Source organism: Mytilus edulis, chromosome 2 (assembly GCF_963676685.1).
Source record: "Mytilus edulis chromosome 2, xbMytEdul2.2, whole genome shotgun sequence".
In the NCBI taxonomy this organism is placed as follows: Eukaryota; Metazoa; Mollusca; class Bivalvia; order Mytilida; family Mytilidae; genus Mytilus; species Mytilus edulis.
In genome coordinates, this window is record NC_092345.1 from 42780011 (window position 1) to 42804191 (window position 24181).

At 32.2% G+C, this 24181-nt stretch overlaps 1 protein-coding gene across 1 annotated transcript; it reads left to right on the forward strand.

Annotated features, from left to right (window-relative positions):
- The first annotated feature begins 13772 nt into the window (after positions 1-13772).
- LOC139512171 (neuropilin and tolloid-like protein 1) lies at positions 13773-24181 on the forward strand. Its single transcript, XM_071299579.1, has 6 exons — positions 13773-13867; positions 14613-14682; positions 15389-15637; positions 19005-19145; positions 22230-22462; positions 23705-24181. Exons 2-6 carry the CDS (start codon positions 14619-14621, stop codon positions 23984-23986), a joined length of 969 nt encoding a protein of 322 aa, XP_071155680.1. The 5' UTR covers positions 13773-13867; positions 14613-14618; the 3' UTR covers positions 23987-24181.

Here is a 24181-nt window from a genome sequence, read left to right on the forward strand (position 1 = left end):
TACGTCTACATACGACTCATAAGTGACGATAAAAACATTCCAAAGGCAAAATCAAAAACGGATGTTGGCGTTCGGACGGAGAGACAGATTAACCATGGTATCTATGATGAGTTTATATACATTAAAATACAAGTACATTCCATCGTAGACGGGCGTATAAAAACTGACAACATGAATCTCATTAAATAGTACACTGTAAAGCACCGAAGCACGTTATACTTTTTGTTACTATACTATATATAAAAATATTAATTTTCGCGAACCATTTAGGTCACGGAAATTCCAAAATATGGCATCAGTAAGGAGAGTTGTGCAAATAATGTGAATCATACACAGAACCCCCATCCAAATTATCTCTAGCTAAAAGTACTCATCTTTTTCTATTTTATATGTACTAACAATATTCAATTTTTCTATAATTTCGATTAAAATATTCCAAAATCTGAGTAAAAATAGATCGAATGCCCCAAATAAACATTGTCTGATTGGTTGAAGTACTGTGGCGTCGATGCTTAGCATAATAAGCCTCGATGTAAAGCACACGCTTCACAGGAATAAGGAGAGTTTTACAAATAATGTGAATACACAGATCCTCCATCCTATTTATATTTTACTGGAAATGTTGCAGTGTTCATCATTTCTGTTTTGATTCTGCTCACAACATTCCATTTTTTCTATAATTCCGATTTAAATATGTGGAACCCGCAATAAAAATAGATGGCCTTAATCACGTGGCCTCCAAGATTTAATAGCAACGCAAAAAATTCCATTAATCATGTAACTCGAATAATTCAAGCCCTTACCGTCTCCGATTCTCTCCACCTTTCGAGGTTAATGTAGACTGTGATCGATAGTGAGCGTAATATAACGACTGGATTATTCGGGTTATTAATCATGTTGTACTTTGTTACCAGTCGGAACTTCTCGGCCTTTCTGGTTGCACGCACTGAATAGCCGAGTAGTTCCGATTGACGATGTTACATTAGCCTGGGGTCCTGGCTACTGATTAGCTCCGCTACTTATCGACGCAGTATGATTGGGCCAGGTTTTCCAGGCTAATGTTACATAAGCCGAATCACACATACAGATCTTTGCGCTCAAATGTAATTTTTGGTGAAGTATACAGGTAACTTCGTTTACGAAAATTTATACACACTTTTTCATTAACATATTACCAGACTTTTGCATATTCACGTTTTTTTATGCTGAACTGTAGTCGAATTCAATTCTATACATTTTTTTTACGTGAAGCAATAGGAGTAGGAATATTTTTTCGCGCCAATTTAAGCAGCTTCATCACCATCAACAAAATTATTTATTGTTATTTTCGTGAAATTTTAGTCATATAGTTTATCAATTAGAGAATTTTTGGTAAGTATTACTTATTAATGTTAAGGTTCTACTGATGTGCTTCTCTAGACCTTTTTGACGGTTCGTTTTATCCCATTTATCTCAATACTATCTCCGATAACAGAAATGTCAACCCGACCTATTCGTGTCGAAAGTGAAAATCGCATCTATTTGATGAAATAATTTCTTCTTCAGCGGTTCATGCATTATATCTGTAATATTTGATAACTAATCACATTCACGTTACATGTTTGCATGAAAATGGTTATGTATTGGTGAATTGTAAGGGCGATGCAACATGGGAGGTCAGTGCGCGATCACGTGACATTATTATTTGTAAACATGCATGCTCCCCGTGTAACACGTGTCTGAATTATCCTTTCAAAGTGTTATGAATCTTTCAATCACTATTTTATGATATATTTCTTTTTGTTTTTAGGTCTGCATATCAGTATAGTCCAAGTGAATTAGTAATAGTTCTGAGTTGTGTGTTGTTTTTTTTTTTTTTATAGAATTAGAAGGTAACTATAAGTCTACATAAGTTATATTTAACTAATGTCTAAAAAGATAACTCCACTTTCCCTCTATATTTAAAACCGCATACTAATTTAAACAGCATTTGCTCCCCTTGAACACTAATTTGCCCCTTCTTCGTCATTTCCCTTTAAATTTGCGCAAAAGTCATACTTTTAGTCCATTTACAGTAATGACCGATTTGTGATTTTACCATCTTAACTGCAATTTTCATATTGAACACATTTCACCATTCAGTTTCCCACGTTTTTTGTCTTATATGAAGGATGTTAACTTTTTAGGTCATGTTTTCCTAAACACCTTATTGCTATTTGGTTAGAGAACACAATTAATTTGTAGTGCATTTCTTTTAGAACATATATGAAAATTAAAAAAATCCCACCCGCGCTTTCTCAATGAAACTTTTACAGTGTGTTGTACTACTTTTGGGACAAATTATATCAAAATTAAAGAACACTTCATCGTCTCTAACCCAAAATATGGACAATTTTATTTTTAGGGCGTCTTGAAATCTTTTGACAGCTTCCGAAGTCCTATATTTCAACCTTTTTCACCTGGACCAAATCACTACTTTCCTTTAAAATTCGGGACCCAAATTTTTTTACAGTGTAATTTCACCCCCCTACTTACAATTTGAGGCATTAAACATGGAGAAATTAATATGGAAGGGGTATTAAAATTAATGGCAAGTAACCCACTATTAGCACTAGGGACTGTATTCATGAACAATGAAAATCAAGGGACGACAATTGTGGTCTCGGACCTAATAGGATAGAAAGAGTTGACAAATCTTAAAAAAAACTTAGTATGACCAAAGCTTAATAAATTATAACACTGCTTGCAAAGTTTCACAACAATAGGATATACATTATAGACAACAAGTACACACCCGTGATATCGCGGGTCCGTGACTGAATTAAAGTATATAACTATGCCTGAGCCTTATTTTAGTAATTGGTATTGTCATCTGATAAAGTCATGTCGATTATAAGATACAGTTTTCTTTGCTTTCAAATCTTTCTGTTTGAACCCGTCGACCTGGAACTTATCAATTATTGGAAATATTAATTATTTGGAAAACAAAAGGTCCAGGCTATTTAGGAATGGGGTATTTTTTAATCAACAGCATTGTCCTATATTAGTTATCTTAGAAAGTCTTGCTGATTGCTGAATAAAGCTACAATAGGGAACAATTTGACAATGATTGAATTTAGTAGTGTCAGCCCTTTGATTATGACCCGTGTATATAGCAAAATCCTAAATACACCGTTTGGTGGTGCGCCTGTCAAATGCGGAACGTACAGATAAGGTAATAGCTAACAGGTGAATATACTATTGGTATCGGTATCGGATTAGACCCGGAACTTGTTAATTATTGGCAATATTAATTATGTGGAAAACAAAAGGGTCTGGAGTGGTGTCATTTTTAATCTACACCATTGTCCTATATTAGTTATATATAGAGTTGAATTCTTTGATTTGTCGTTTTTACCCGATGACGGCTGACAAATTGGACCTCGTAATTTTAGTATTATAGATATGTTAAATTCTATACTCATCTTTGCGTGTTAAATTTTGACGTGAAAATTGGAAAATTTCAACTATCAACATGTTTGGCTTTAAAAATTAAAATATTGCAAAAAAATTCCATTGAAATGTCTTAATATATCATTTATTATGTTCATAAAGCAATAGAGTACTCATTTGATTTATCAGACTTAGCATAATTATTCAAAAGTCAAATTTATATCAGCCTGGGCCTGAAAATTGATGTTTTTCATTGAAAGGGGGCCTTTCATGAAGATGTAATATTTTCCAGCAATTTTAAATTTGTGAAGCTTTTTGGTTATAAATAATCCTTACATATATGTATTGCATGTACTTGAAATGGAAAGAAAAGTTACAAATATCATATCATATTAGTTTAAAAGGGTCTTAAGCCAAGTAAGACTCGAAAAAAATAAGGGTCAATTTAGACTGTGCCACATATTTCCATTAAAAAACGCATATTGAGGCTATCTATAATACTAAAATTACGAGGTCCAATTTATCAGCCGGCATCAGGTAAAAACGACATATCAAAGAATTCAACTTTATATATAGCTAATATAGGACAATTGTGTAGATTAAAAATTACATCACTCCAGACCCTTTTGTTTTCCACATAATTGATATTGCCAATAATTAACAAGTTCCGGGTCGAATCCGGTACCGATACCAAAAGTATATCCACCTGTTACCCATTACCTTATCTGTACGTTCCGCATCTAACAGGCGCACCACCAAATGGTGTATTTGATTTTACTATATACACGGGTCATAATCACAAAGTCGACACAACTAAATTCAATCATTGTCAAATTGGTCCCTATTGTAGTTTTTTAATTAGTAAAACTTTCTAAGATAACAATACGAATACTAAAAATTTGGACTAAGGCGTATAGGTACAGTTTTCAATTTGTTAGCGGGCATGACGCAAAACAGCGAATCAAAGATTTGAACTTTATTGGACAATGCTGTTGATTAAAAAATACTCAATTCCAGGACCTGAATATTATCAATAATTGAAAAGTTCCAGGTCGACGGGTTCAAACAGAAAGATTTGAAAGCAGAGAAAACTGTGTATCTTATCATCGGCACGAGTCGACTTTATCAGATGGCAATACCAATACTAAAATAAGGCTCACGCATAGTTATATACTTTAATTCAGTCACGGACCCGCGATATCACGGGTGTGTTCTAGTAAGAAATAAAAAATTGTGTCTTTTTTTTTTCATTTCTATACTCATGTGACATGATACAACAAATCTGAGCACAAAAAGGCTCTTGCAATTAACTTTTCTTGCAGAGAGAATGGTCTGATAAAAAGATTTTTGGCTTTTTAGTGAAAAACTTGAATGCAATTTTAGTGTCAACAGGCTTATATTTAAACCACTTGCTATCCTACAGAAGAAAAGAAAGATATGTGAAATGGAACAGGTACAATAGACATTGTAAAGTGCTTTTGGTTCAAATTTAGTGAGGTCTTTATTGTGGACTTCAAATTTTATGTACCAAGAACCCCACTTTTGACTTCATCCAAACAAGGGCGTTAGACAAGGGTCATTTATACAACACATTTTGCACATATTGTCTGAGATAATCTTCTTTTCTGTAGATCCTGAGTTCATAAACAAGTAAAGGAACTAGATAAAGGCATAGAAACACAAGTATTGACACATGAAAACCTGTCCGATAGAAAGTCAGGATGCCATGTATGCATTAATATTGAAAAAGCCTTAAAATGCCTATTTTGACCATAAAATGCCAAAATTGGTAATTTTTGTAGAAATTCTATAGAATAAAAGTTTGAATCCTTTAGTTTCATGCTATTTGACAAATTGACACCACCAAATCATTTAAGGAAGTTGCCCAAGTACAGATTCTATATTGACAGACTTCACCTCTTAGGTCCGAGAACACAATTAATTGGTAGCGCATTTCTTTTAGAACATAAATGAAAATAAAAAAAATCCCACCTGCGCTTTCTCAATGAAACTTTTACAATGTGTTGTACTACTTTTTGGACAAATTATATCAAAATTGTAGAAAACTTCATCGTTTCTAACTCAAAATATGAACAATTTTATCTTTAGGGCGTCTTGAAATCTTTTGACAGCTTCCGAAGTCCTATATTTCAACATTTTTCACCTGGACCAAATCACTACCTTCTTTTTAAATTCGGGACCCAAATTTTTTTACAGTGTAATTTCACCCCCTTACTTACAATTTGAGGCATTAAACATGGATAAATTAATTTGGAAGGGTTATTAAAATTAATGGCAAGTAACCCACTATTAACACTAGGGACTTTATTCGTTGAACAACGAAAATCAAGGGACAACAATTGTGGTCTCGAACCATTTGTCTGTCTGGATTGTTAAAACCACAAAATCAGATAGTGATGAATATGCAAGTTTTCAACAATCCCGGAAAATACGAAAAATACACCTTATCGCTATTTAATCCAATCTGGGAAAGACAGTCAAATGTACAACTCCCTGTTTGGGTCATGTGGCTGAAAATAGAGTTTTTTTAGTAGAGAGCTGAGGGAGTAAAAACTTTAGAAAGCGATCATCAAGAAACTTTAAGGGGGTGGCGGGTCTAAATCATTTATATAGGATTTCTCTATATTTTTCTATAAATGAACTTTATATTATAGTTAATAGAAAAATAAAATAAAAAAAGTGGGGTCACCCTTCATTTGCGCTCATAATCAGTCTCCCAAAGAAGCATACATTTATGTAAAAGTGTTTTTTTTCTGTTGAAGTAATAGGAGAAATAAAGTTAATATCGAAATAAAAAAAGAAATTTATTACAGAAATCGCTCAAATTTTACAATAATTTAGTTTAAGTACAGCTTACATATGGAAATGATATTAAAAAATAAAGGTCACAGATGAGTTGAAAAAGATATTTCAATTTTAAAGCAAAAAAATGACATTTACCCACCAAAGGGAGATCATTTGGAACTTTTTCAATGATGAATACATTCTAAAAGTCATCTGGGGCCAACACAAATTTATTGTTTTGAATGATTTTTGTACCATATGATAAAGTAACAACTACAAAAGGTAACAAATAAAATTTGTAATGAAAAACAAATGGTTTTTTTTTCTGAAAATTTTATACCCTCGAGGCTCCTTAATCATGTTAATATAGTATGTTCCACTTTTTTCGAAATTAAAATTGAAGTAAAAAATTATTTTGTTTAAAGTTTTTACGGTAAGGGACGACATCAAAAGATCAATGTAAGATAAAAAAAACTTAATTCAAATAGTTTGGGGGTTGGACTGCGGCAAAATATATCCATATGGGTCAATCAGTTTTTCCCAAATTAAGTTAAGAAGGGGGTAGGGGGGTCAGTGAAAAAACTATGTGAATTAAGTTTTTTATCCTTCATAAGTTGAACTTTTGGTGTCGTCCTTAAGTTAAAACAGGTCTCATAAAAAAGTATTGTGCATCAGTTTAAATTTCATGAATTCTTAAATCACATGTATATGAATCATGGACTATAATTCTTTATAGCAATGTCTGTTAGCCATTTAGGGGTCTTTTGCATTTAAAGTTCAGATTAAGTGGGTTTATTTTGCGAAAAATGACCTCAATATAAAGGACAATATATATATATATATATATATATAGACAATATATAGACTCAAAAAATGGTATATCAAACAGAAGACAAAAAAGGGAAAATATAGTGAATTTTGGAGAATTTATATTATTAAATGTACATGCATTTGAAATATTTAAGACCCATGGTGACCTAGCTACCAGTTTAGAAAACAGTGATTTAAATGCTAGTCTATTAGAGGGATATTTCATTTTCATTGGTAGTAGATATAGAATCTTATTTTATCATGAAGTCCAATTTGAAAATGACTTTGGGGAGGGTTGGGATCCCGCTAACATGTTTAACCCCGCCACATTATTTATGTATGTGCCTGTCCCAAGTCAGGAGCCTGTAATTCAGTGGTTGTCGTTTGTTTATGTGTTACATATTTGTTTTTCATTCATTTTTTTTTACAGTCTTATCGGGGCCTTTTATAGCTGACTATATATGCGGTATGGGTTTTGCTCATTGTTGAAGGCCGTAGGGTGATCTATAATTGTTAATGTTTGTGTCATTTTGGTCTTTTGTGGATAGTTGTCTCATTGGCAATCATACCACATCCTCTTTTTTATATTTGGGTATGAAGATGTAGTAAAGGCTGAATGCCAGTTTTAGTCTTATATATGTACTTTATAATTTTAGTCTTACATGTATATAATTACATATATATATATGTATGTGTACATATATCACTGATTTAGTGGCAATGATAAATAGACACTGACAAGTCTTCAATGGTGGATCCAGAACTTTTCATGGGGGGGGGGGGGGGGCAGTCATGCTTCAGTGAGTGATTCCCTATATAATCAACCAAATTTTTCCCATAAAAGGGGGGGGGCTGGATCCACCTATGGTCTTAGATAACATTTTATAGTTATGAATATTTTGTCAGTTGACTAAAACTAGATGGAGGTGTGTGTGTTCTTATTTCCAACAGATGTACACTAAACCTATATCAATATGTGCATAAAGAAAATTGATAGTTGCTAGATACTAAATGATTATACCACAAGAAAGTTTTAACCTGTGCATATATATACTTAAAATACGATAAGACAATCATGTCTTTTTCAGGACTTCTGAATCCAACCATGTAGTATGGAATGTTCTTGAGATATGGTTTTGGTCGATGGATGTTCACGAAGGACCTGTAGTACAAAGTATATCACTGGATTTAGCTCTTTGTCTAAGTGTATTATTAAATTACTTTGCTTTGAGCTCAGTTCATTGTTATGCAATTCTTTCTTTGTAAAATAAAGATTTGACAGACAACTCTCATGTACAAGGATTTGTCAAAGTAGTATCACCTCTTATGTACAATGTAAGTATTAGGGAGATAAAAGCATTCTATTTTAATTTGAACCAAACATATTATGTTTGTTCAATTATGTTAAAAAAATGATAAGCTCTATCTAGGCTTATCGATTTCTTAAACTATATTTCATTGTTCATGCTTGAAATTTTTATACAACCACAGAAATTTTTGCGGTCCTAAATAGGTATCCTGTCGTCGTCGTCTGAAGACAGATGGTTTCCATATAATAACTTAACTATAAGCAAAAAGAAATAAATAAAATTATAACGCAATGTTTATAAACCCAAAACAAGCATTAATTTAGTGTCAGTACAAAAAAATGTATATAAGTATTTCAATTGCTCTGAAATTGTACCATAATGTTTAATACCATAAGTAGAAGGTTGGGGTATATTTTAAGGGTTATTGGGGCAAACAGTCGAGGAATTGAGGGCCAAAAGCAAGCATGTTTGTAGAGTCGAGACCATAAATTGTCCAGAATGGTTGTTGAATTACCAAAACCAATGCTTTATGAAATCTTCTTTGAAAATTAGAGTTGTCTTTCTCTGTCCAGAATAGTAGTTTAATCATCTTAAACTAATGCTTTATACAATATACAATGCAAAATTCACTTTACTACCAACTGATAAATTAAAGCAGTCTTTAATAACCATTCAGTGATTACAAGCACTTTGATTATCATTCTAGGGTTATGCCCTTTTACAAATGGAAACATTGAAGAATTATTTAGTCTTACTTTAAGTTTGTTTTAACTAAATCTAGTGAACCATACCAATAGTAAGCAAATACATATGAAAAAGATGTGGTATGCTTTCCAATGAGACAGTTCTCCACAAGAGACCAAATGACACAGAAGTTAACAACTATAGGTCACTGTACGGACATCAACAATAGGTAAAGCCAATACCGCATAATCAGGCACCGAAATGACAATATAAAACAATTCAAACGAGAAAACTAATGGCCTTATTTATGTTAAAAAAAACAAAAAAAAAAACTTATATGTAACACATAAATAAACGACAATCACCGAGTTACAGGCTCCTTATATCATGTTCTCAAATCTAGATATCATCTCCCATATAGAAAAAAAACGTGTGAAAAAATTAATCTATTTTGTGTTGCTCTCCTAGATACAAAATGTATCCAAAATCAAAGATGTAGAACATATTCTATCATAATCATTCGGTAACTAGTGTTATAACTGTCTCCTCCATGCCTGTCATGAACATAAAAAAAATAATTAAATAAATAACAGTTCTAATGCTCATGTTGGTTGTCACCGTGCAACACAGTTAATAATATAAAAAAGAAGATGTGGTATGATTGCCAATGAGACAACTATCCACAAAAGACCAAATGACACAAACATTAACAGTTATAGGTCACCGTACGGCCTTCAATAATGAGCAGAGACCATACCGCATATATAGTCAGCTATAAAAGACCCCGATAAGACAATGTAAAACAATTCAAGCGAGAAAACTAATGGCCTCATTTATGTAAAAAAATGAACGAAAAACAAATATGTAACACATAAACAAACGACAACCACTGAATTACAGGCTCCTGACTTGGGACAGGCACATACAAAAATAATGTGGCGGGGTTAAACATGTTAGTGGGATCCCAAGCCTCCCCCTAACCTGGGACCCCTACAACATAAGAACAAACTATAAAAATCAGTTAAAAAAGGCTTTACTCATCAGATAGACAAAAAAATAACACCATAAAGGAAAAACATAGAACTCCTTTTGTCATAAGACACTGTCAAACATCCAAACATACTATCCACACTCATCTGTGTCCACACTTGTATGCATTGAAAGATATTGTTTACACTTCGTATTATTGTTGTCCACCTTCAGATGGTGCGTTGCATATAATGCAGTCTGATTTTATGCATGGTCAATGTGATTGTGTCGGTCTCAGAACTATTGAATGCCTTGAAAGGACCTTGCTGTATTGTTTCCTATAAAACTCTTGTGTTTTTGTTGTGTGTGTTTTTGTTGTGAACAAGGTTAAAATGACCGAATTCAAGGTCAACACGGTCAAGATCATTACTTTGTATATAAAGAATAATAATACAAGGGTGGGAATGCATTTTATGAGTTTTGCTACCTTACCATCTAGTAGTAGTTGGAATGTCTGAATAGGTAAGTTAGTTTTTACCAAAATCATAATGTCTGTCTTGTTATCCTTTAAATCACAATTGAAATACTTTTGAAGCTGAATATGGTGAGACGAAAACATTAAATTTTTTTTAACCTTGAAATTTAATTAACCGGGGGTACCACCTGGTGGCAAAAGATCTCCTTTTTAGCTCACCTGGCCTAAAAGGCCAAGTGAGCTTTTCTCATCACTTGGCGTCCGGCGTCCGTCGTCGTCAGTCGTCCGGCGTCCGTCGTCCGTCGTTAACTAAAATCTACTGGGCCAAATTAAACCAAACTTGCCCACAATCATCATTGGGGTATCTAGTTTAAAAAATGTGTCCGGTGACCTGGCCAACCATCCAAGATGGCCGCCATGGCTAAAAATAGAACATAGGGGTAAAATGCAGTTTTTGGCTTATAACTCAAAACCCAAAGCATTTAGAGCAAATTTGACATGGGTAAAATTGTTTATCAGGTTAACATTTATCTGCTTTGAAATTTTTAGATGAATCGGACAACCCGTTATTGGGTTGCTGACCCTGAATTGTTAGTTTTAAGGAAATGTTGTTGTTTTTGGTCATTATCTTGAATATTATTATTGATAGAGATAAACTGTAAACAACAATAATGTTCAGCAAAGTAAGATTTACAAATAAGTCAACATGACCGAAATGGTCAGTTGACCCCTTTAGGAGTTATTGCCCTTTATAGTCAATTTTTAACAATTTTCATAAAATTTGTAAATTTTTACTAACATTTTCCACTGATACTAATGGGCCAAGTTCATTATAGATAGAGATAATTTTAAGCAGCAAGAATGTTCAGTAAAGTAAGATGTACAAACACATCACCATCACCAAAACACAATTTTGTCATGAATCCATCTGCTTCCTTTAATATTCACATAAACCAAGGTGAGCGACACAGGCTCTTTAGAGCCTCTAGTTTAAATTTTTAATTAGTATGTTGTGTGTATTTCAAGACCTTGACTGCGATTAAGCCCTCTCACGGCCGGTATACAATTCAATATAAATATCTGAATTATTTCAAGAATTAAAATATGTAACCAAGCATATAAAATAAAAACGACAGTTGATTTTACCATCATAAAAGTAATTGAATGTCCAAGACAACTATTATATTTTTGTTTTTATTGAGATGTAGTATGACTGCGAATGAATGAGACAATACAACTCTTCATCAAAATAAATTCTATATAGATGTGTTACGAGTTGGCTTTTGGAAGTATATTTGTTAGCCTGAAAGAGTAACTCAATTGGTTATCAAAACAGAAGAGTGAAGTTAACTCTCAGCCATATAAAAATAAGGAGATGTGGAAGAAATTTTGTTTATAACTGTAAAATAAAGCTACACCTTTCACTTTAGAAATACATATTTTGGCTGCAAAATAATTATCCTACGAAAAATTTCGTTTTATAAAAGTTGCATAACACGTTTTGGATTTCTGTAACTTTGGCTGTTACCTTAAGTTTTCAGTAATGTTACAATAATCATTTAATATTGAAAATATGCTTCAACTTCAAAATTTTCTCAATACTCTAGTATGTTCCATTTTTCATGTAAAAAAATCTGTTCTTTTCATTTTTAATTTTTTCTTCTACCATAGCCGGTACTTCAATAGCCGGTAGTATATGATTTAAAATCTTCATCAACTAACAAACTATACATAATAATATCTAACACATACAGTAGGCTAATATAGGTTGCTAAGGTAGGTATGGATAAGAAATGGAGAAAGGGAGACATTGCAAAATTTAAGAGTAAATAATGAAAGTGGTATCTAAAGATGTAAATTCTATGGAGGGAAGAATGAAGAATTGAGAGGATGAGGATTATGCTGATATTGGTAGGCAAAGAAGGAAGTTTGAGAGAGAATGATAATTTATCTGAAAGGGTTTGTTGTGCTGGTCTAATGGAGGTGCAGTTTTCTAGTTTATCAAGAAATCTGTTCACAATTTAATTTCTGAAATAACTGCTGTGTAAAAATTTACAAGTTAACAGCCTTTCTTGTTACTGATTATGTGCTGCTTTTATATAAACATTGTAGCACTTCTGAGTGACTAGATAGGGTTGCAGCTTTTCGTCAATTTTACCAGCATCCGCTTTACAGTTATATATGCACAGATATATATATTGTAATCATTAACAATTCATATAATTATGCTTTTTTTTTCATTTTGAGAAATTTTGCTTTTAGTCTTTTAAAACGTATGCTTAGCATCTTTTTATATTTTCTTGTGTGGCCTAAATTTTTCTTTGTGCATCTATTTTTGCTGTTAATTTTTCTTTTTTTATCATATGTGTTTTATACCTGTGTTGAAATGCTGTATTTTTTTCTGTAAATTTCTACCAATTTTAAGAATACAAAATGGTTCATTTAGGCATTCTATTGATAACATTAAAGGTATCAATTTTTCTGCACCAGATGCGCATTTCGACAAATAATGTCTCTTCAGTGATGCTTGTGGCCAAAATATGTAAAATCCAAAGCTTATATAAAAGATGTAGAGTTACATGCATTATGGTATATTCAAGTATCTTTTGAATTGCCTCTGTGGTCCTGTGGTAGTTTTTGCCTCGGTGAAAAATGTTCTCAGTGTATAAAGTCCAGCAGAGTCGAACTAGAATTGGCATATGCTGCTTCTTTCCAAAGCACACTGCGTTAAAAAAGAAACAGCAAAGATTGGTCGGCTTAGAGTCGCCATAATTTTGTGAACTATCATTATAAATTCCAGCTTAGCGTGTTTGTCTACCACTAAGAAGGGTCTTAAAAGATACTTAAACACATTATCAACAAAGGTGAAATTGTAAGTTACTTTCGTATATAAGATATTGCCTATGAGTGACGATTTTTAACCATTAATAATCTTGTATTTTTTGCCAAAAATCTATACTGGACCGAGTGAAATCAAAATAGAAAAAATATCAACAATAATATTATTTGGTACCAGATACCAGACGCATGTTTCTTCTTGCATTAGTGGCACTCGAAATAAAACGGTTATATGTGTAAATCTAATACAAAATAAACAAGCATTAAAAACGAAGATTCCAAAAAGTTGTGTTTTACAACATTGTTTCGTTAGTACACAAGTAAAAGTTTTCTCCATCATGCAACAGGACCATGTTATATTTATATAACTTACATTTTTACACCTTACATGCATTTTGTACTTAGTAACTAATACATATATTATGTATGACATTATAAGACCATTCCTTTTTTACATCGACAATTAACAAATCATGTCAAATTAATACATATATTTCGTAGTATCGGTGAAAAAATCATGTTTACTATATCAACGTACAAGAACATTTAGTTAGTGCAATACACGGTAAGTTTGTTTTTGATTTTGGATAATATGCAATTTAAAAGAAAACGTTAAACAAAGAATATTGCTAAGTTCAATTTCATTTAATTGTGTTTGCTAAAAAAAGAAACCACAAGTGCGTAGGATGTACCCTCGTTAATTATTTTCTGTGCTGCAGACATTCTAAAAAAATGAATCTTATTACTATTTTGTCTATTATCTTTTACTTGACTTAGTCTTGCTTATACCAACAATATCTTGCATCTAAAAGACATATTTTTGATTAAGGAATGTATTTCCCTCATGCATATCTTAGGTCTTTCGGGTGTGAGTCTTAATTTTGTTTTTATGTGTATCAGCTCTTCAAGTCGAAGACTTCAATGTTTCTATGAGAATTTCGATTTTAACATATTTTGGCTCTTAGAATCACTGAAGGAACATTACATGTGTAACTGGTGCAGTATATTTTGTTCCGTTCATTTCATAACTGCGATTAATGGAAGATATCTGCACGGAAGAACGCGAAATATAATTGCCATTTCACGATGAACGAACAATTAAAAATTTCTTGCACGTTGATCTTTTTACCGATCTCACGAAACACGGCAAATAACGAACCTTTTTCACGGCTGCACGTCAAATAAAAATGGCAAAACACGTTGCACGAAAATAACCTTTTACCACCCTCACCTTCGTGTTATTTTCATCATTGACATGCTTGCGTTTCAATCACATAAAGAAGTAACCATCACTTCACTTTTCCTTCCAGATAAAAATGAAATTCCTGCAAAAGCTGACCATAGTCTTAACAACGTTATCAATTTCATCTGGTCTTAAAAGTAAGATATTTTTTTAGATTTGAATCTCTGTGTACAAGAACGATTTAATATCTGTAGAAGAACTCTTGAGTCTCGTCACATTCTTGTAAAGACTTCGACATTTTGTAAAATATTCGAATACAATAAAAATAAGGTCTTTAGTTGACTCATAAAAATTGCACGCAAGCTCATATAAAAATATCAAACATTTCCACACAAATAAAAGGATGGCCCAAGTACTTGTATATAAATTAAATTTCACAATGAACCAATCTGTTTTTGCTTTATTTGCTCAAAATCAATAGGTCAGAAAAAAATTAGAAAGCAAAGGAAAGGGTATGATATCGAGGAAACCCTAAATTCTACCACAAAAATCAAGATGTTAATCATAATAAGGTGAGATCATATCTACTTGGTGAAATTACTCTACATTTTCTTAAATAAAATGAAGGGTTCTGACCTATTTATTTCTGAATTATAGTACTTTTTTTAAAGCAAATATAGCGTTTTTATTGCAGTTCTTCATCACTACAAGGCCTTCATCGTTGAGCAAAAGCTTGAATATCATAACAAGTTCAAGAGACCCTTTATTTTAATCAAACTCATTTAAATAAATAAATCAATCTACATATGTTGAAATCAAAGATACAAAGTTTTGAACTCATTTCTATATATCAATATATACTATAATGCAGCAAGAAAATGCTTAATTTTGTATTTTGCCTAGTGTATATGGAAGAACGATGTGGAAAGAAGATCAGCATGGATGAAATAGGTATAACCTGGATGCGCCTGAAACCGTCAAGACGTGTCCATTATTCCCCAAACCTGAATTGTACAGTCAACATTGAGACTGAACTGAATAAGCAAATAGTAATTGTGTTTATGTCTATAGACATTGAATTTGAACCTCATTGTGATGACGACTTTCTGCTCCTGTATGATGGAAACAGTACCAAAAGTAAACTTGTTAATGGTAAATATGAATACCTATATTAGATTTTTACACAAAAACACTGCAAAAAGTATCTGACAGTAAACGAATATCTACCATGCAATTTGAAGTAGCTTTTAATGGAAGATAACACAAGGAAAACATTTATTATTCAAATTATATTAAATTAACAACGTGCAGTTTTTTTAATGTAAAATTATATCACCTTTAACCTTATGATAAAAAAAATCCCAACATCTTAATGAAAGTTAGAAATGTGTCTAGTGGAGCCTGTTTTAAGGTAAGAAGTTAGCAACATCCTTTAACTTTACTTTCCGCTATAGGGATGTTCTCACGCTTAATAATTAAACATTTGGTGACTATGTTGAACGCATCTATCACATCGAACTAGAGATAAAAGATACAACAGATACAGTTAAGTCTGCCTCATATCTTGACTTACATCTGACAATAAGGGTCGGTTGAAAACAAAACTTTACGACAAAAGAGATGATTTCAGCTTCCCAATTGTGAACTTTCCATTTCTATGTAGCAACATTCCAGCAGCGCCAGCATACGGAGTATATATCTCCCAATTGATACGATATTCCCGGGATTATATTCCTATCAAGATTTCTTTTAAAGATGGTTGCTGCTCACAAGCTATTAAACTAAGTGTTCCAAATGAAGATGTTGAAATCACCCCTTCGTTAATGATGTCATCACGAGTTGGTTGACCGTTATACATGTAATAACCGTTTCACAGATGATATCGGATATGTTCATTACGTCGTAACTACAATCCCCTTCCCTTTTCGTGAATGTGACCTACCGAATTAGACTTTTACCGGGTTTGTAATAACATGAGCAACACGACGGGTGCCACATGTGGATTAGAATCTGCTTACCCTTCCGGAACACCGGAGATAACGCCAAGTTTTGGTGGGGTTCGAGTTGCTTAGTCTTTAGTTTTCTATGCTGTGTCCTGTGTACTATTGTTTGTCTGTTTCGTCTTCATTTTTAGCCATGGCGTTGTCAATTTATTGTCGATATACTAGTATGAGTTAGACTGTCCCTCCAGTCTCTTTCGTCCCTCTTTTAAAAATTATAACATCACAATACCCAATTTGCACCAAGTACCAAATGTTCACCAATTTTTGCACTAAAAAACATTTACCAATGTGTTTTCTAAGAGACTAAATATTTCGTATTTTTACATTTATTGTTATTTAAACAATCTTTTAACATAGCTTAATATTCCTAAAGATATACAGAACGGTCAGATTATACATCAGACGAATTCTCTAGTCAAAAATGCAAAATTTAGGAAACGGTGCATGTGACGTCTAGAAAAGGTCGACTTAAAAAATGAAAAATGAAAATATGGAACAGACATCCATTTATTCAAAAAACATAATAAGCATGGACTATTGTCAAATAGTTAAAACAAATGTGAAGAAATAAAACAAAACAGTTATTTGATTTTAACAGATATATTGTTGAGCATGTGCGCAAAATGGGTACTCATCATAAAACCATCTATCAGTTCCATAGGGTGTCAATCCCTGTGCTTCAAAGGGTAGGTCCGGTATGGGCCGATTTGGCCTCAATCTTCAAGTTCATCTGACGAAAGATTTTGAACACTTTTTAAACACTTAAGTGTCTATTTCAGTTGATTCGATTAGTTTATGTGAAAGATTTTAACTGATTCACTTATTTAAAACGCTTCGATTCTAGCTTAAATATGAAAAATCGATGAAATATGCCAAACAATGTCACTTTTAGATGGTTTTTATCAAAAACGAAAGTGGCTGCATCCGTGTTCATCCTCAATCTTTATATATGTTATGTATTATCATCAAATACAACTTACATTTCAATATTAAGAATGAACAAAAATGCGACCACTTTCATTTAAGACGGAAACCGTCCAAAATTTAACAAAAATAGTAAAATTGTGAAGATTTCAGTAATTTAGCATGACTTAATTATGCTAGTACCCAATATATGTGCATTGTATTGTCAAAAAAGCCCATATTTATGTAGCAGAAGCATTTTACTTTCCAATAAATAACTAAAAGTTTACATTTTAACAATTTTGTAAAACTGGTATATTTTGGGGCCAACAAGGGGTCTTACTGGACCTACTCCTATGGAATGAATAAAATTGTACATTTTGTTTGCTATTTCTAGTAGTCAAAAACCATAATTCGAAAAAAAGACAACAAAGGCCAACAGAAAAACGATGAAAAGCCACAAAGTGCAAATAGAACACGAAAGATTTAACAAACAAAGCATGTTAAAAAATTAACCGAAAGCGAGTGATCGCCATGTTTTTTTTTTAAATTTTAAATGTACAAGTTTAACACACAACAGATGCTACTAATGGATCAGGGATGGCATATCCTTTTGGAATACACGAGGTTACAACTGGTCTTAGTAATTGTGTAGCTCAAACTTTCGTTTTATATTAATACTTTATGGACTGTAAAAGAGGGGCGGTCTAAGTCAGAGGGACATTCAAACTCATAAGACGAGAATAAACTGATAAAGTCATGACTACAAAAGACAAACAGACAAACAATGGTTCACAAAACGCAACATAGAAAACTAACGACTAAGCAACACGGATATCACAAAAAAAAACTGGGTGTGATCCCAGATACTCGGAAGGATAAGCAGATCCTGCGCCGCATATAGCACCCGTCGTGTTGTTCATATTTGTAAATACCCGGTAACAAATCTAATTCGGTAGGTCACATCCGTAAAAAAGAATGGATTTTAGTAACGGCATTATGAACATATCTAATATTATATGTGAAACGGATATTTCATAACGGTCAACCAAATCGTGATGGTGTCTATAAAATTATGAATTCAAATACAACATTTGGAACTTTTGGTTTAATACCTTCCTTGTGAGTAGCAATCATCTTTGAAGGAAATCGTGATAAGAAATACAAGCCCTGGAATATCGTAACAGTTGAGAGATTTAAACTCCGTATGCAGGTGCTGTTTGAATGTTGCTACATAAACATGGAAACTTCACAATTGGGAAGCTGAAATCATCTCTTTTGTCGTAAAGTTTTGTTTTCAACCGACCCTTCATATTGTCAATTTCTAGAAGTAAGTCAAAATATGAGGCAGACTTAACTGATCTGTTGTATCCTTTATCTCAAATCCGATGGGATAGATGCGTTCAACAGAGTCACCAAATTTTGAATGCTTTAGTGAGAGAATGTCATCTTTAAAGCGGTAAGTAAAGTTAAAGGATACTGCTACCGTCTTTTCCTTCTTCCTGAGAAGTTCCTGTATATAGTCATGTAAGATGTGTTTTTCGTCGTTTTTTCTATTGGTCATGATATTATCTTTTTTTTTCGACTTAAAAGGATATTTGCAACTTTTACAGGTTTAAGAAGAAAAGTTTGTGGGTCAATTTCTCCTTCGGGGTCCTTCATAACAACGTCACACGTGTTGTCAGTCTATTTCAAATCCGATTCATGGTCCAATGAGAATGGATTCAACCTTGTTATAACAAGCTTTCATGAAGGTACGTTTAGTTGAGAAATATACTAGTCTCGTAATAAAAGTAACGAGAAACACGTTTGAACTCCAATTTATCATAAAATATAATGATAAGGAAAAACTGTTGAATTATCCAACGAAAAACATTTATTTGCAAAACAAATGCATGTAATTAAAACAATTCGACTAAATTGGACAGCGAGAAAAAACGTGTTATTGAACACAGGGGTTAAGTACATTCTGCGGAAAATGAAGACAAAAGACTTAAGTCTGCACTTAATTTTAAAGATGAGAATGAAGTATTCAAATATCTGCAAAGGCATTCAAAATTTGAAGCAGACCATGTTTCAGTTTCAAGTTTTAAATTTTTATATCGATTTTAAATATTGACAATAAATCAACTTTGTAAATTTAGACCAATTGTGCACTTATTTACCTTGGTACAGTGTTTCCAATTTCATTATAAATGGAAAATATAGTGGCTAGTATCGTTTCATTTGTTTTAAAAGAGTATATATGTTACAGTAAATAGGTGAAATTAGGAATTACATGTAATTACTAAAATTTAGGAATTACAGGTAATTCCCGATGCACTTAGTTAATACAAGTAATTCCTTAAACGGCCCAGTTATTACCAGTAATTAATAATTTTAAAATGAATTTTTACACCTATTAACTGACTGCTAAAACAATGTTTTATTATGGTTAGATGATCAAAAGTTATGGTAATACTAACTAGAAGATCAGTTAGTACTCTTAAAATTTTTAGTGGTTGATTTGTATAAAAAAAATCTATTGAATAAATATGGCCTTTCAAATATTTGGTTAAATCAGAGTAACTTTAGTTTTAATCCAAAATGGTTAAAGTTGACCATTATACAGATAATTTTTTACCAATTTCAGCAGACATGGAAATCAGAAATGGAAAATTCTCCCAAAGCATTATGTTTTAACTTTTTAAAGAAAACTTTGAATTTGAAGAATATTTAGACTTATTACCTTATAAAGATAAGATAAAGTTATGTCATTAGCTTCTAGATATAAAAAAAATAAATATCTTTTTTTTGTTGTTAAATTATTAATAAAAATGATATAGTGAAATTATAATTCACTGTTAGCAGCCAATCTGGTTCTATTTTGTTAAATTAGCTAAGAAACAAAGTTGATGAGTTGTGCACTTGCGAGTGAATATTTGGACCTCATTGAATACCTTCAATTCAACCCCTAGCTGGAGATGGGTTATTGATGTATTAAGCTATTAAAATTGTAAGGGTTTTGCAGAACAAAAAGTCTTCTTTTGATGTTAATCGCAGGCTCAACAAAAATGAGGAAAAAATATTAAAATTTTCCTCTAGATACTATATTTTGACTAGTACTGTAAGAAGCTTCTATCAAAATTGGGTAAAAATACAGGATGGTTTATAAATTCTAATGTTTTAAAAACTTTAACTGCAGAGTGTATGTAATGTTAACTGGGGAAAAACTAGTCCTTTTATAAGTAATATAAGAAAAACTTTTGGATATTATCTTATGATCATAAGCATTAAGCTTCTGTCCAAGTTTGGTAGAAATCCAGGATATTTGGAGAAAATGATTTTAAAGTTTTAAACCACAGTGCATGATGGAGATTTTAGTTTAAAAACTTTAACTGCAGAGTGTTTGTAATGTTAACTGGGGAAAAACTAGTCCTTTTATAAGTAATATAAGAAAAACTTTTGGATATTATCTTATGATCATAAGCATTAAGCTTCTGTCCAAGTTTGGTAGAAATCCAGGATATTTGGAGAAAATGATTTTAAAGTTTTAAACCACAGTGCATGATGGAGATTTTAGTTTAACAAAATTATGAAAATCAATTTTGAATTGATATCATTGTCTTGCATGCATATATTTACGGAGTTTCAAAACCTATAAAACAACCATTTTTTTTGTATATTCATTCCGTTACTTTATGTCGTCGCTGGGTGTACGTTCGTCTGATCTATCTCTATCTATCTGTTAGCTACTTTATCCTGGGTTGTATATTCATTCCGTTACTTTATATCGTCGCTGGGTGTACGTTCGTCTGATCTATCTCTATCTATCTGTTAGCTACTTTATCCTATGTTGTATATTCATTCCGCTACTTAATATCGTTGCTGGGTGTACCGTCATCTGATCTATCTCTATCTATCTGTTAGTTACTTTATCCTGGGTTGTATATTCATTCCGTTACTTTATATCGTCGCTGGGTGTACGTTCGTCTGATCTATCTCTATCTATCTGTTAGCTACTTTATCCTATGTTGTATATTCATTCCGCTACTTAATATCGTTGCTGGGTGTACCGTCATCTGATCTATCTCTATCTATCTGTTAGTTACTTTATCCTGGGTTGTATATTCATTCCGTTACTTTATATCGTCGCTGGGTGTACGTTCGTCTGATCTATATCTATCTATCTGGTAGCTACTTTATCATATGTTGTATATTCATTCCGTTACTTAATATCGTTGCTGGGTGTACAGTCGTCTGATCTATCTCTATCTATCTGTTAGCTACTTTATCCTGGGTTATATATTCATTCCGTTACTTTATATCGTCGCTGGGTGAACGTTCGTCTGATCTATCTCTATCTGTTAGCTACTTTATGATTAGTTGCATAACCATTCAGTTACTTTACATCATCGGTAAGTCTGATCTACCTCTATCTATTTTCGTTATTTTATCCTTTATCCTTGAAATTGCTGGCCTATATCTGACTGCACACTTTTTTAATAAGATTTTCGTCCTCAGGCTTCAAACAAACAATTATCCACAAATGACAACCCAGAGATCGTAAAGTTGCAAAACTCGACGCAAAGTTCAAACAGACAGTAATTTTCGGTGATTTGGAAGCTTTAGGAGTTCTTGCTACCACCGATCGTGTTTCTGCGATTGGAATTAGTTTGTGTGCAAAAAAGATTTAAAAACCTACATTGAGGATTTAACATTAATAATGGACTCATGATACCTTCATAAAAAGTAGATATAGGAAGATGTGGTGTGAGTGCCAATGAGACAACTCTCCATACAAATAACAATTTAAAAAGTAAACCATGTGATATTCAAAATTGTTTCTCATGTGACAGGCATATGCAAAGCAAATGAGTTCCACTGTGAGAATGGGAGATGTATATCTGATTATTTGACTAATGATGGTATGAATAACTGTGGAGACGGTAGTGATGAATTTGATCTCAGCATTGGAGCTATCTGGGGAGTTGTAGTTGGGGTTTTTATAGTAACAACTATAGGTGTATGCTTCGCAATCACCTCTAGAAGAAGGAAAAGAAAAACATCAGAAACTGTAAAAGACAAAAAGGTATGATTAAAAAGCATAAGATTTTGCTTTAAATTTGAGTTAAACTTAAGGCAGAGCCTTTATATCTTTTAAGGGTATTTGCATTGATAAGAGCACATATTGCAAGAAGAACTGGTGCATGGTTCTAAAATAATGGAAAGTATATTCCGACACTGAATTCATATATAGGTTTACACTATCCAATGAGAGGTAACAAATTTGAATAACACGAAGAACCTTATTAAAACCGAGGAATGAATTATATTCTCACAAATAGTACACATGTCATATTACACTAGCAGCATTTGTCATGGTTATCACTGAATTTTAAAAGTCAACGATATGTCTTTTCGGTAGAAATTGAATGAAATATATGTATTAAATAAAAATTAAAAATATTGACGCATTTTTGAAATATGTTTGTTTGATTTGAGTTTTTGTTTAAACAAAGTATAGCAGTAGTATGCTTTAATCTGATTGGACTTTTTTTTCAAAAAAGTACAATAATAGTATGCTTTAATGTTTTCCGAACTCAAATAATTGTTTTCTTCGTTATACATTGGGTTTTTTTACGGAACAAAATTTAATTAAGCGTTTTAAATTACATTGTAGTTAACTATGGCTTATACTTATGTAAAGGATTGAGAAAATTTGTTACGGTTTTCTTTGACAAAACGCTACATAAAGCATATGAAATTTACTATACATATAACTATAACAGAATCCCTTCATAATTTTTAAGATTTAGTCTACAAACATGATAATTAAACTTAAAAAGTAATGATATATACCTACTTCATCAGAGGATAGTCTATGATGAATTTGATATAAGTTATATCCTTATGTTCAAGGACAATGTGTAGTAAAATATTGTGAGAATTTGTCTCGTATCTAAATATTTAAAGAGGTGAAGAAATTTTGAAGATCAAAAGCAAGTATTTAGAGATTAAAACACACGAAGGCAACTTTATGGAAACTTTGATCCTTGTTTCATGATGCACCCCTTATCTCTTTTAATTCATAATTTGATAAAAAAAAAATGAATTTGAAAACTTTGTTAGACGGTATATTTTTCTAATGTGGATGCCGTCTAAACTTTAATTTTCAAATAGTTGAAATTTAATGAAATGAGTTTGCAATCTATTTCTGTTCCTAAATTTGTATCTTCAAGTTTTTATTAATATTAAAAAGATTTACAAATGAAATTGAAACTGAGTGATAAAATTATTGCCATTACTTCCTATATCTTTTTTTTTTATATAGAATCAAGTTAAAAATGAAAAACCTTGGAAACCGGAAGAAATTTCCCCGCCTGAAGGACGAAAAACTTACCAACAATGTGTGCAATCAGATATTAGCCAGCAATTTCCAGGCATCCAAGAAAACAGTCAAAATATTCACATGGAGTCAGACGATGGCAATCACAATTATAACACTGTAAACTGTGATAATAACTCACATATGAATTTCAGTAATACTCAAATGGAAGAATATGTACGTGAGATATTTGAGTTAAAGAGTAAACGAAGTCAATCAGTCTGGTAAATTTCACTTGGTAAATTTGGTAAATTTATACTGCTTTAATCGTCCAGATTATTCTTCAAATGCGATTGCTTTTGATGCAATCTCAATCATAATTAATAAAGGTATTCCTCTTTTTCAACTGTTTTATAGCATCGTAACAAACATATATTCATTGTGTTTGTAATCAAACAATAAACATACAATAAGTGAATAAAA

What these genes read in the sequence shown, in the direction of transcription:
- LOC139512171 (XM_071299579.1), top strand. Translation starts at nt 14,619, where the DNA reads ATGAAATTCCTGCAAAAGCTGACCATAGTCTTAACAACGTTATCAATT. An exon ending in CAAAAGTAAACTTGTTAATG is followed by an intron (nt 15,638 to 19,004) that starts GTAAATATGAAT and finishes CAACTTTTACAG; the next exon opens with GTTTAAGAAGAAAAGTTTGT. An exon ending in TATAACAAGCTTTCATGAAG is followed by an intron (nt 19,146 to 22,229) that starts GTACGTTTAGTT and finishes CTCATGTGACAG; the next exon opens with GCATATGCAAAGCAAATGAG.